At 41.8% G+C, this 14,577-nt stretch overlaps 1 protein-coding gene across 1 annotated transcript in view; it reads left to right on the forward strand.

The window, feature by feature from the left end:
• The window catches only part of LOC119179951 (uncharacterized), a 41,174-nt gene that overhangs the window by 7,435 nt on the left and 19,162 nt on the right, over positions 1-14,577 (forward strand). The window contains exons 4-6 of the mRNA XM_037431079.2: positions 4,391-4,429; positions 5,874-5,900; positions 12,521-12,649. Of these exons, the coding sequence (XP_037286976.1) occupies positions 4,391-4,429; positions 5,874-5,900; positions 12,521-12,649 (195 nt within the window). The remainder of the gene's footprint in view (positions 1-4,390; positions 4,430-5,873; positions 5,901-12,520; positions 12,650-14,577) is intronic.

The raw sequence follows: 14,577 nt of genomic DNA on the forward strand, positions 1-14,577 counted from the left end.
TCATGCAGCTTGCTCTGATCGCCTCGACTACCGAAGCCAGCACAGCGATCACGGTATCTACGCCTGTTTCACGAGCAATCCATGGAGACTGCGCGGAGGAATTCCTAAGCCTGGGCACCGACTGGGGACACCCGTGCGCAACCTCGTCGATAACAACGAGCCAAGATATAAACGCCCCATTTCCTTCGGATTTCTTCAGTGGGCACGTCGGCTGGCATCCAGCGAGCATCATGTTAAATCCGCTCCTGTTTTTCATGCAGGTTAGTAACAATGCTTCCACAATTAAATCTAATGACATTTGCCTTGTCCAGCTGACGTGCCCACGTAGACTTATTGAAATGTACTTTACTGCCTGTGACTTCGTCTTGTCGCTACTCATGCTATGTGGTGACGTCGAGCCTAATCCAGGGCCTACCACTCAGCAGGTTCTAGCTGAACTACTTGAGGGCCAGAAAAATATTCAACAAAGGCTGGGGGATATTGAGGTCAAACTGCAGAAAGTTGATGAAGCTACATCTGCGATAAATGAAATCAAGAATTTGACGCATGACATTGATTTACGAGTTACAGTTTTGGAAAGAAAGCTTGTTGACCTAGAAGATTACAGGAGGCGTAACAACCTAATTATTTTTGGTATAGCTGAAAAACCAAAGGAAACGTATGAAGAACTGTCGCAGCTTGTGTTGAAGGAAGTGTTCTCTGATAAATTAGGTATAAAAGTTACTTCGGCAGAAAAAATTCACAGATTGGGTCGGAATCAACCTAACAAGCATCGACCGGTTATTATCAAACTGTTCGATCACCGTGAGAAATTAAACATACTAAAACATTGCTTCAGACTAAAGGGCAGTAGCTACTCTGTATCGGAAGACTACTCCCCTACTACAAGGCAAGCACGCAAGAAACTATGGCAAAGCACTGCGGAACTTCGGAGGGCGGGTCAGAAGGTAAAGTTAATCTCGAACAAAATTAAGATTGGTGAAGAACTATTCACCTGGGATGATGCGCATGACGAGAGAATCCCGGTGCACGATAGCAGAGATAAGACAAAAAGAAGGCAAAGAAAGCAATGAACTGACACCAGACACAACGAATCAGAAAACCTAACGCTTCTGTGTTTGAACGCCCGCAGCCTTGTAAATAAGTTGATTGACTTCAGTTGCCTAGTACAGTGTCATAGTCCATCAATTATATGCGTCACTGAAACCTGGCTTAATGAATCCATCTCTGAAAACGAATTTCTGCCCTCTGGTTACTCGGTCATTCGAAAAGACAGGTCGACTGGTAGAGGTGGTGGCGTTGCGCTCTTTATCAAAAACGACATTGAATATACAACACTGCCTGATCTCCTCGAAACAGAGTCTGTCTGGTGCAAGATCAGGGTATGCGGCGTGTTTATAGTGATTGGAACTGTTTACCGGCCACCAAGTGAAGATGACCATTGCATATCGGCAATCACGGACTATATCGTTAAGCAGAGACTACTTGACAGCAAACTGATCCTATGCGGGGACTTCAATGTACCCCACATTAACTGGGAGTCTTTCACCACGACCGGCCGTGACAAAGTTCTCTGTAATTCAATGATTGACTTCGCTGTATCCCATGATTTTACTCAAGTTGTTCAAAGTCCCACCAGGGGTGGTTCAATCCTGGACCTTGTTTTTGTTACAGCTGACCTTTTGAATGATGATTCAGAGTGCGAGGTTGTAGAAGGTATCTCGGATCACAATGCAGTCTTTGTCCAATTTTCTATTCACTACGAACTTAAGAAACCAGAATACAAAGTTCTTACTGATTTCTCACGTGCCAACGATGAAGGCGTACTTTCCCTGCTAGCAGATTCTTATGCAAATTTTCTTCTTTCTAGCAACAGTTGTGGTGTAAATGAGTTGGTGGAACACTTCGGCACGATTGTGTCCGACTGCATATCTAAATTTGTTCCAAACAAATGCGTGAAGCGCAATCCTAAACACCCATGGTATAACCGAGAAATAGTACAGCTTATTCGCCGCATAAAGCGACTACGTCGCCGATGCCGCTCTAGTCCAAACCACCAATTCACTTTGTGTACGTTAAAGGTAACACTCAGAAATAAAATGCACGAAGCTAGAGATTTCTATTACAATAACACGCTGTCAACGTTCATTAGGGAAAATCCGATCAAATTTTGGAAGACAATTAATCCACCCTCCAGGAGAACCTCCTCTTTCATTATAGAAAACGAAATATGTTCAGATGCTCAGACGATCTCGGAGGCCTTTAATAGTTATTTTAAGTCTGTTTTTACCACTGATAACGGTAAAGTTCCTTCTTTTGTCGCACCCTCTGTATCGGTAGCTATTTCGGATATTGAGTTAAGCTGCTCTGGAGTTCGTAATCTCTTACTCAACATAGATATTACTAAAAGTGCTGGCCCGGACGGTATCCCTAACGCTTTTCTGAAAAGGTATTCTGAATGGTGTGCACGATACCTCATAATTATATTCCAGAAATCGCTTGACTCCGGACGGGTCCCGCGAATTTGGAAGATCGCTAATGTTGTTCCTATTTTCAAATCGGGTAAGAAGGAAATAATTTCTAACTACAGACCAATCTCATTATTATCCACGTGCTGCAAGCTACTCGAGCACATCATTCACAAGCACATTATTCAATACCTAACTGACAACAGTATCCTTTCAGAGCATCAGCATGGTTTCCGCTGTGGTTTTTCGACTGTCACACAATTGATCGAATTTACACATGACATCGCCTCATCACTTAATAACCACGAACAAGTCGATGCCATTTTTATTGATTACTGCAAAGCTTTTGATAAAGTATGTCATAAAAAACTTCTGCTCAAACTTGGTAACCTTCTTACAGGCCCAAATGCTGACAAATTACTTGATTGGATTACAGATTATTTGTATTTGAGGAGTCAGTTTGTTCGCTACAACCATGAACAGTCGTCACAAGCTCATATTTCCTCAGGTGTTCCACAAGGCTCTGTCTTGGGACCCCTTTTATTCATAATTTACATTAATGATGTCACTCAGGTTGTCATTAACACTCCAGTTAAGCTTCGCCTATACGCCGATGACTGTGTATTGTATTCCAGTGTACGTAGCGTCGCTGACCAAGTTTTGTTGAATGATGTGTTTTCTTCCTTTTGCGAATGGAGTAGAACTTGGCAAATGGAGCTTAATTTTCCGAAAACTGTGACAATAACTTTTACAAATAAAAAGGAGCCATTGCAATTTAGATATGGCGACTCCAATCACATTCTGGAAAAAGTTCAGGAATTTAAGTATCTTGGTGTTGTATTCTCTCCAAACTTGAAGTGGCACAGACACATCGACCTTATTTCTGCAAAATCGCTAAAGAAATTAGGTTACTTAAGAAGAACGCTAAAGGGCGCCACAAGGGAATGCAAGCTTATAGCCTTCAAATCACTGGTCAGGCCTCTTCTTGAATATGCGTCTGTTGTGTGGTCACCACATCTTGCAATTGACATAAACAAACTTGAGGCCATCCAGCGAAAAGCGATAAGATTCATTTTTAACCGTTATGACCGTGATTTCTCCCCTTCTGAGCACTACCGTGCTTTATCGCTAAACTGTTTAGAACACAGACGTATGTGTGATCGGCTTACCATGCTACATAACATCGTGCACAATTCCGTCCGCATAGCCACACCCATTTCGTTCACCAATCATCCCACCCAGGTGACTCGCCGATACAATCCGTTGAATATTGTGCCATTCAGATGTGTTATTGATTGTTATAAATACTCTTTTTTTCCGTGCACAGTTGACACTTGGAATAATCTGGACGCTACTTTAAAACGACTACCGCATGCGCTGTTTGTTGAACAAGTGTCCAATTATGTAAATTGATGTTCTTAATTCTGCAGTGGTTCCTTTTGCTTGATCATTTATTGTTTGTTGAACAGGTGTCTAATTATGCAATTTTTATATTTTTTATTTAATTGTGACGTTTTTGTTCGTTTGTTGTAACCACTCCTGCAATGTCTCAAACATGAGACAGCAGTATCTGTAAATAAATAAATAAATTAGCATACTATATACAGTAATGTACATGAGTACGCGACAAATATGCGAAGACATTAGCCTGTCATGAACTGTATGCCTGTACTTGTCTTTAGGCCAAACCCTGTGATATGGGCCTATACTCGCTTACTGCTTCGTGGGTCTTCCTGTTTAACGTTTTTTTTTTCTATAACAACCATTCATTGCATTTTCTTTTCTGATATTGGTAGTAAGTAAGAGTTTTGTAAAATTCAGTTATTACTTGTTGTAGAGTGGTGTTACAGTAATCTGTCAATCATGACGTTATATATCTCTACAAGTCACTATATAATGTGTTTTTTTTCTCTGCGTTAAAGCTGCACCTGGATGCGGTGAAGTGAATGGGCAAGGTGGAGGTGAGTTTTTCAGTGTGCTTCACACTCAACACATGTAAAGTCGAACACACTTTTAAAAATATTCTCTACAACAAAGAGGTCTCGCTGCTGGATGTCCGTGTCTAATAGTAACTCAATATAAAGTGCTTCAAAATGAAAAAGAAAATAATAGAAATTCAAGCCGCCGTGCCCTTACCCCCCACGCCAGCAGCCACTGCGTGCTCATAGGGCCTGTATGTAATGTTATTTGTATTAAAAGTCTTGCGTGCCTCTCTACACTCTTACAATATAAAGAAAATTATTAGGCTATTCCACATAAAGCGCAAAACACCAAAGTGATGGCTCACTGAAAGCTACGGAGTAATAACGCTCGTGCTAGGAACAAGCAATGCGTTTTTGTGGCATTCCTAACGATCTCACAGAAAGAGGCAACAGTGGACGGTTGTGCGCAGCATGAGTTGTCCCCTGTTAAAAGAGCCCAGTGCCCTTAAAGAGGCGCTACGCGACACACACTACTTTGAAATTCACACATTATCGTAATTGGGTTGTCACGTATTATGTCGTACTCACTTATTCTCCTGCCACCTGCTTCTAACACGTTTCCTTGCGCTTACAGTACCTATTTGCAAAGGCGTCGTTGCACTCGCCCCATGACGGCACCAGCCATAAGCACCCCGTTTGGAGTTTTTATATTCTTCACCACATAAGTGTTTAGTATGGGAAAAAAGCCATGTTTCAAAATCAACTACAGCCATAACTGAATCGACACACAAAACGCTGGTTTGAGCATGATAATTAGCAATGCACTGATACGTTGTATAGGCTAGTAGGTATTGTCACCGACTGCCGTCCCAAGAGCAGTTAACAAACAATCATCTATAATATATACCTGTGTTGGGTGAAATATGTGACTGATATGAATGGCGATTAAAAAAATAACACTCATTAAGGATGCATTCATAGCGTGGGTAAAAGAATTACTGCAGTCATGCAGGCAAGACCACAATGAATGAGAATCTGAGGAGCCGAGAACTAACGCACATTGGGGTTCTGTTTTATTTTCAGCGTGTTAGTACACAGTTTCCCACAATTGCAAAATGTGAAATGGCTATGCATTTGCGCATGTGTTTGCACATGCGTTCCAAGATAAACCTTGCTAAAAGCCACCAGCGGTTCATAAGTTTGTAATTATTTGGTTATATTTACTTGTTATATACCTGATATTCAAGTACCACCTTTCACATTTTCTTAACTGATCGCCTTTAGAGCCGAGTATTATGAATCATATTTTCTTGATGATAAACATACACTCCAGTGAAACACTACATAGTTTTCTGTGTGAAATTCAAGAACAAAAGTATTCTTTTGACACCTACCATATCTGTGACATCTCACGTCCATGCCAAAGTGCAAAAAAAAAAAAAAAAACTCAAATGTATTTCTTTTTCAACTTGGACTTTTGCAGCCACGAACTCTTCGACGTCAAGCACAGGTATGTAAGGAAGTTTTCTTGTTTGTGATCTTCGCATAGCAGACACCCCCAAAGCATGGTCACTTGATTGCGAAGGTGCATAGGGAAGATTGTAGGCGAAAAACAAAACAATAGATTGTCACTAGTATTGCTGCTCTGAACTGGTGTGACTTTAGAAGCACCCTATTTCGCATTCATATTCCGTGTCACATAAAACCAACATAATTGTCTCACCTAATCATAGGTGCTGTTGGAGTGGGTACGCTGTCATTGGTGAACAATCTGATTCAGCGTTCAAGCTATCTTTCCTACTATAAGGAGATATAAAGTAATATTTCTACAACTAAATCAGTAATTCTTTTTGGCAAGTTTGCTTATATTATACCCATAGGATGCTGCTGCGAATAATTTGCGCCAGCCATGGAAAAATGAGTATCCTTCATAAAGTGTTCATTTGGTGATCCTAGTTTTAGTTTAAACATTGTAAATATCAATGGTCTAGTTTTCTAATGCCTTTTCGCCTTCTGTCCGAGTTGAAATTAGAATGGCCAGCGTGACCACGTTACCAGTCGGCTCTATGCCATTACCACAATTAAGCTCTCGATATGCTGTGGCAAGCAGCAGTATATAAAACACTCATTGCATGCCTTTCTTGTTACTAGTTTCGGTAGAAAACCACTGCTGACATTTGGTTGCTCGCCTAAGTGTTGAGTAAAGTGTCACCATTGGCATGCTGAAAAAGTGCTCGACTCATGAAAATTATTTTTATTGCAAATCGTTAAAACCACCACGTCATCTTTTGCAACTAAAATGCTCCTCGAATATTTCGGAAAACGAAGGGGCTAGTAAGTTTTTGATACTATATACACCCTAAAAAAAGCTCCTTGATTCTCACAGCAGACGACGGTGATTGCGTTTGAATAAAATTGCACCACTTGAGTAAAATCGAGCCTGTCGTTCTGTAAAAGAAAGGCTTACTTTCAATAAACCGACGCCTGGCTCTTTGGGTTGCTAGTACAGCGCGCGAATCGAAGGCAGAACAGTTCATAGTCTTCCACCTTGTCTTTTTCCAAAATTACATGATAATGATATGCAGGGTTTAACGTCCCAAAATCGCCATATGTTTATGAGAGACGCCGTAGTGAAGGGCTCCGGAAATTTCGACCTACTGGGGTTCTTTACCGTGCACCCAAATCTGAGCACAGACGCCTACAACATTTCCGCCTCCATCGGAAATGCAGCCGCCGAAGCAGGGATTCGATCCCGCGACCTGCTGGTCAGTAGCCGAGTACCTTAGCCACTAGACCACCACGGTGAGGCTTTCCAACATTACATGCCGCGCAAAATTTCTATTTCGAGAAACCTTTCCCACGACACTTTTGATACACCTGTGTAATTTGTGTCGCATGAGCGGTGATAAAATCTTGCACATGGGTAACATTGAGTTATACCGAACTCGTTTATTGCTCCTTTCCAGCAAGAAATAGCGCATTAAAAATGGCGATGCGAGTTTTCACCAGGCAGTGCGCATTTTTATTTGCCGTGCTCTGAGACTACCGGCAGAAGCTGCAGTGATCGAGCGAAAGCCTCCAAGATGAAGGTGCGCCCCTAAGCTTGAACGCTCGTTAAAAATACATGGCTCACCAGTGCCTCATATGCCTGTCACGTTGTCGTTCTGGTTTACACAACGTGCAGGTTCTCTTATTTTTAGAACGTCAGTGGCGTGGCTTAAGGAAGAGACCACCTGAAAACTACATGCATAACCAGACACACGCTATAACGCAAAACACGAACAAAGGGAGAACGTTACAATACTGAAATAACCCACTTAACGCCGGAGGAAGAGTGACTAGGAAAGACACAAACTACATGCTTAGTTTCTATACACGCAGTTCCGGATTACTCAGTTCTAAGCGTTCAGTTGGTCGTGGAGAGAAAGGTAGCCATGATGCTGATCTCTCCAAAGTCAGTCCTCAGGAAAATGCCTTGGAGCGAAGCATGGCGACCGAATGAAGGATGCCGTCGGCGTCCAGCGGCTCACGGATATGCGATAACTGGCAGCTTCCTAGGAAACATGTTGATGGCGGTGTCTAAGTGCTGACTCCGAGGATTGGTTCCAGCCGCATAGCGGCGCCATAGCTTGGCTCGAAGTGCTGTGTTCATTAATACAGAAAGTTTTTTTTTTCCCCAGCAGCAGCGCACTAGCTACCCGCCATCAGAAACTGCAGGTACTCACTATATAGTTCGCTCAGGTCTCGGGTAGATTCAGGTGAGGGATGGGTGGAGTATGGGCATCTAAGTATCGTGATCGTACTTCAGGGATACTTTTGAGTACTTATATATCTGTATAAATGCATGTTTAGATATCAATTTGTATCTCGATGGTGAAATCCTTTCACGTTGTATTGATTGTATCGCGATCCCATGCAGATCAAAGTATCCCTCTAGGCTTGTTCTGTTGGAAATTAATTAATTTATATATTTTCAATACTGTTGACCACAGTTTTAGAGTCATTACATAGGTCATATTGCAGATGGAATTCATTCATACAGAGCGAAGAAACAATATAAGTAACATACCAATAAATAACGTTATTGGTAAACAAAAACAAAATACAAGAAACACTGAATTCTCCTCCATACAGTGAAAAACAAGAAAATATTCATAGCAAAATTTGTTATAGACTGTTAGAAAATATTTGTATATGTAGCGCATCTGTAATATCGGCAAATTATCATTACCTATTTTGCGCGAGAAAAACTATTTCGCATTTTATTTGCTCTAGAAAAAAAAAAGAGCAAAAAATATTGAAACAAGGGGCATCAATTTCAAAAACCGAATTTTTCTGTATGCATGATATGATAAGAGCAGGACAAATGACTGTGACTGAAATAATAATATGCGCAGTTTTCTAGCAGCAAACTCAGGAAACTGCTGATTTTCGCATACCATGCCAGGCATTCGAGAGATGCATTCAATTAGCAAAAAAAAAAGAAAAAAAAACGAAAAAATATTATCTTTATTTTACCAGACGAAGGCGAAATGGTTGGCCTGATCAAGTACTGTGTGGCCTGCTACAGCGCATGAGCTCAGGCGTGTTTCCATAAAAGAAATGAAGTTTTCTTTTTCCTTTTTTATCTGTGTGCCAAGAAAACGAACGATACGCACCTGGAAGATCACATAAAAAAGGCGGTGTCGGTTGTCCGCGGGTCAAGCAGAGAATGGTGCATGTGATCAAGCGCGGAAGATCGCTGATGGCGCAATAGTGGTGGCTATGTTGTCGGCCATCCCGGCCGTGGTAGCCGCTCTTCTGATTAATTGATTGATATGTAGGTTTTAACGTCTCAAAACCCGCACTTTTGATGGAGGCGAGAATGATTGAGGCCCGCGTGTTTATTATAACGTGCACGTTAATGAACTTCGGGTGGTATATTTTTTCAGAGTTCTCCACTATGGCGTGTCTCATATTAATATGATGGTTTTAAAATGCTATAATCTAACAATCCTTATTTTATTATGACTTCACCCTTAGCCAGTGAAAGTAAAAAATCTCTAGGTCAGTGCTGCACGCCCAATTTTTTCGGGTGGCAATTCATTGTTTCGTTACCCGCCGCCCGGAAACGACCTTGGAGCAGACGCCTCGCAGCGCTTCGCGCGCGTCAAGTTCTCACAGGTGGCACTTACAAAGCAGTTCCCGTAGTATAGAGATGGCTAGTAAGTAGCTATGTTTGTCGCGTTTTCAGCCACTCCTCCAGCCTGTAAGCGTACGTCACTAAGTAATTTACAAGTGTGTTGTTGTTGTGTCTACAACGTAGGCGATTTCGCCGGTGACTGCTGGCTGAAAAAAGGTTCTGCTAGCATCGGTGAGGATGAAAGTATTACTGAAGAGTAACCCTTTCAGCCCAGATGAATAGTTACCTTACTTTACCACTTTTGTAGTGCATAATTAGCACAGAGGGTACTGTGAGAAATAAATACAAGATGAATGAAAAACCTTTGAATATGACCACTTGAGACATTATTCAAACAAGAAGCTGCACTCAACAGAAGTCTTTGGGGAGTGTGAGCATACCCTAATAAAAAGATATATGTTGCAATATCTGCCTTCCTTTGTCTGCATTCTTGTTGTTTTTTTTTTTGCAAAAGTAGCTTTGAAATATGCCGTTCAGTGAAAGGCTAATGCCCCACAGTGGCTCTATTTCAGGCTTCTTGCATATGTATTTCGATATCGATATTTAGGAATGCTTTTATGAGTATCTGTACTCAGCCCTGACTCAGGTAGACGCCTTGTGTCGGGTCCCAAACCCGACGGCCGAGACGCGTGGCTGGTCTTTTCCGATGCTTTCGTGCGACTACTTTTCACCCTCGATTTACTCCGCTTCCCTCTATTCGCAATGCTCGCAGTTGTTTTCTGCAAATGGCATTCTGTTTTTTTATCCTTCTCACCTTTCCCGTGTCACCCGCGTCAGTTTTTTTTGTTGGTTGAAATGGTCATTTCACTCTGCTTACTTAACCACAACTCTCCCTATCGCGCTTTATCATTGTGATGCGGTGAAAGGAGGTGCAGTGAAGTACGTGCGCACGTAGAAGGAAACTTCCTCAATCTTTGGCTGCGCGCCAATGACGCACTCAGTGACGTGAAGCTACGATAATCAGCTAGGCATTGTCTAAATAAACGCCAACCACTAGCCCTCTCCGCTGTGAGAGGTGGTTAAAAAGGACGAGCTAGAAACTGAAACCAACTGAAGTCAGTCGTCCTGTGGCCTATAACTTTCTTGTTACAGCGTTTTGCAAGGTTCACGTTGCAGCATGTCTCAATGCACAAGTGTGCATTTGTTCAAACAATAAAATGTCTTGCCACAAGGTTGTGTACAGGCTTTTCTAGAAGCATAATTTCAAATCACTGGTATCTAGCTTGAAATACTCTATAATTTTCTGTGTGATGTATTCGACAAAATTGGTATTCGATACGTTTTATTATTGCCAAAAGAGAAAAAAATTTCGAGTCTTCCCAATAGCTCGCAAATATCATCATATTCAATTTTTTAAAATATTGTAACGAATATTTAGCTAAGCAGTCTTTTCTTACCCAATAATGATTGAAAAAAAAAGGAGGAATGCCTCTCGGTGCTCCTGCCTGGAAGACGTATTCCCATTTGGCTAAAGAAACAAAACTGAGAATGAAATTCGTAGACAAGTTTTTAGGATCTCGAATGATATTGTTGTTCATGTGAGCTTGTTCTTGATCTTCGCACTAGAAGCTAGTATTGTAGTAGTACAGTTGCAATATTGTAGAATTGAAATATTGATAAGGAAGTGTTTTCACTACATTTCGGAAGATCAGGTGACCTACAAGGGCAGACATCTGCATTTGCCATTCGTTCCTTAAACTTACCCGATGTTATTGGAATCTCGTATTTAATATTATATTATCTATGGTGCAATAGACAAATACACTATGATTTCATTGATCACGCATGCCAGGGAAGACACAGCCATCATCAAGCACAACTAAACGTAAGCGCATGTAACTTGTTCCCTCTATTGTGTATTTTGACAGACCCGAAAGCAAAGTCTTTTCCTCATATTGCTTATTCTTCTGAAGGATTTGATAACTTTGGTCAAATTAATAAATGTTATTTTTATGAAAAGAATAGTACATCAGAGAAACTACTGCTGCATTTCCGTTTTAATCGCCGCATTAACTTGAAAAGAAGGAGGAATAAACTTTATTATAATAAATCAGCAGGTTTAGGTGGCCGAGCCTAAGCCTTCCATGAGGGGACGTCAAGGACTTGCCTCGACGCCACCTCACGGGCGTGCTGGGTCGCCCAGGTTCGGTCGTAAAAAGCGGGGCTCCGCAGAGCCTCATGAAGCTTCGACGAAAGGGTCGTGGTGTTAGTGTAACAATGAGCGTTTTCCTAAAATCAACTCGTGCGTGCTCTGTCAACCCCGAAAACAAAGTGTTCAAAATCCCACGTGACATGCAGAATTGTACATCGACAAAATGTCATTAAGTATGCAGGAAGAGGATTATTTCAAGTGGCAGGTACACCATTTTTACACTGACTAAAAAGTATACTACTCATTTTAATGAACGACCAAAAGGTTATACAAGGTTTATACCATCAGGTAGATCTAAAACAATCTGCCCTAACATTTGACCACAACCATTTCTCAACTTCTTGAAGGGGTATTCAGTCGTCGCTATATTCAAAGGCGCGCATGCAGCTGGGGCACTTTCTATTGACATTCTGGCTGACGCCAAGAGCTGTTATAGAGTAATGCAAAAAAAGCGATATGCTCTAACCGACAACGCCGTCTTTAGAATTAAATATAAGTTGGAAGGGGGCATGCGTATACAGTGTTACGCATTTGCTTCCGCGTTTGGAGCACTTCCTAATAGCAGGCTTTTTTTTCACACTTCTGTTCTTTACATCTCTTCAACATATGCATTGCACATTACACAGAAATTTTAAGTTTAGAGAGTCGCCAGCTCGAAAACCACTTCTGTTTGCGAAATGGTTGGAATCCTGTGAACCGGCGTTTTCTATATAGGAGGAGCCGATAAAAACAAATGCTACTCTTAATGCCGCTTCGCCCTTAGTTGAAACTAATTTTTTTCTTGACTCCCTGCCAGCTACGGCCCCACCATCAACGTCTACTACATCGTCAACCATGACCACACCGTCAACCACGACCACTACGTCTCCGTCAACCTCGACCACACCCACAACCACGACCACATTGTCGACGACCACCACGCGAGGTAAGCGGAGAACGAAACATAAATACTAAAATCGACTTTCAATTATTTGTACATGGCTTTTACAGTCACAAATAATATAAGAAATATACAACACAAAATTGCACGAAACAAATTTTTGATGGTGTTTCTACTAAACAACAACACAAAGTGTAGCAAGTCATTGCTAATTTGCAGATTGTGGCATATAGTACTTGCGCATTGTTTACCTTTACGTGTTAGACTAATACATCCTAATATTCGCAAGTCAAATTGAGACAGAAGATATAATGGCGTAAGTTTCACGTCATCCCACTTCTGAAACAGCATTACGCAGGCTCTCACGCACTGTTTTTAGGAGGTGGAGATGGGAGGAAGCCGTCACATTTGTAATGTTATCAACACCATACTGAGGTAAAGCAATGCTGCATTGATCTCTAGGCTTTCACGTCCCCAAAAATAAGGTACCATTATGAGGCATGCCCATCTGGTGTTCTTTAACGTACACTAACATAGACCAGCACACGGACCTCCAGCACTACGGCTATACCGAAATGAGACCACTGCATCAGGGATCCCACCCTTGACCTTTAAGACAACAGCTGAGCGCGCTAATAACCGATCCAGAGTGGCGGACAAGCCTTTGGTAAAACACACTGCACAGAGCACTTTATCAGTGGCGTTTGTTTTTAACACGAGAGTGTTTTATGTAACGTGCAGCATGGCTACGCTGACGTTTTTTTTTATTACAGATATGACGTTGTAAACTATATAAAACAGACTGTAAAAAAATTAAAACGATATGTGAATACTTCGCCTCGGGGCGTCGAACCAGCGACCTCTCGAATAGCAGCGCGCTGTGCTAACCAATACGCCCCTGTGGACATCCAGCCAGGAGCAGTAACAGCAAGCCATTTATATACAGGGTGTCCCACATTACTAGAGCAATGAATTTGAAAATAAAAAACACTTCAGTGGTGAATTGAACAAAACGCGTACTACTCGCACTAGCCTGGAGGTACTCAGGCTATTTTTATTTCTTCCAATACTAATTAAATAATAATCTTTAATTACCTATTTTTTCTTTATGGACTGGAAACCCAAAATTTGAACCCTGATATGTAGAGAACTTTCAGAAACCACCGACGAAAATGATCCCTGTACGATATGTCGGTCACACGGCTTTTTTTTTTCACGTATCGCGGGAATTCTTTAAAACGTAGAAAAAGTAACAGCACGGGGCGTATCGTACAGAAAACAATTTATTCAGTGGTTTCTGAAAGTGCCCTACATCTCAGTGTTCATGTTTTGGGCTTCTAACTCATAATTAAAAAAGTAGGTAATTAAGAATTAATAATCAATTCGTATCGGGATAAGTAAAAAATAGCCTGAATACCTTCAGACTAGTGCGAGTAGTATGCGTGTGGTTCGCCTTTTAAGTGCCTTTGACTTTCAAATTCTTGGCTCAAGTTATGTGGGACACCCTGTACACAAGATACGATTTGGCGATGCTTATAGATTAGCAGATTCGGTGAGTTTTTGTCATCAGTAGTGATAAGGCGCGACAAGCGTGCGTTGGGCCCGCTCTCAAGGCAGTCACCCCTCGCGTTCTGGACATCGCCGCCACCACGCGGAGCGTGATCTCTCCTGCATGCGCACTATCAGACTCGTGTTGCGAGTTGCACGAAGGTCACTTCGCTCGCTGCCATGGCCGCATTTACGAAAGAAGCACGCTGATCACCCACACAGACGTGAAAATTGTAACAGTTGTTCGCCCCAATATTGTGTGTACTTGTGCCTTCGTTTCGTGCGCTTTTCTTTGTGTTTCTACAGGGTACCTTAAGTGTCAAGCTGTGCCTGCGCCAGTTGTTAGTCTGCGCTTGTCCCGTGTATGCTCATTTCGTGGGTGCTTTCTGCGCGAGGTGCACGCTGGAAGCTTGGAGCTATTGCCA

The sequence above is a fragment of the Rhipicephalus microplus genome, chromosome 7, assembly GCF_043290135.1.
Source record: "Rhipicephalus microplus isolate Deutch F79 chromosome 7, USDA_Rmic, whole genome shotgun sequence".
NCBI classification, from domain to species: domain Eukaryota; kingdom Metazoa; phylum Arthropoda; class Arachnida; order Ixodida; family Ixodidae; genus Rhipicephalus; species Rhipicephalus microplus.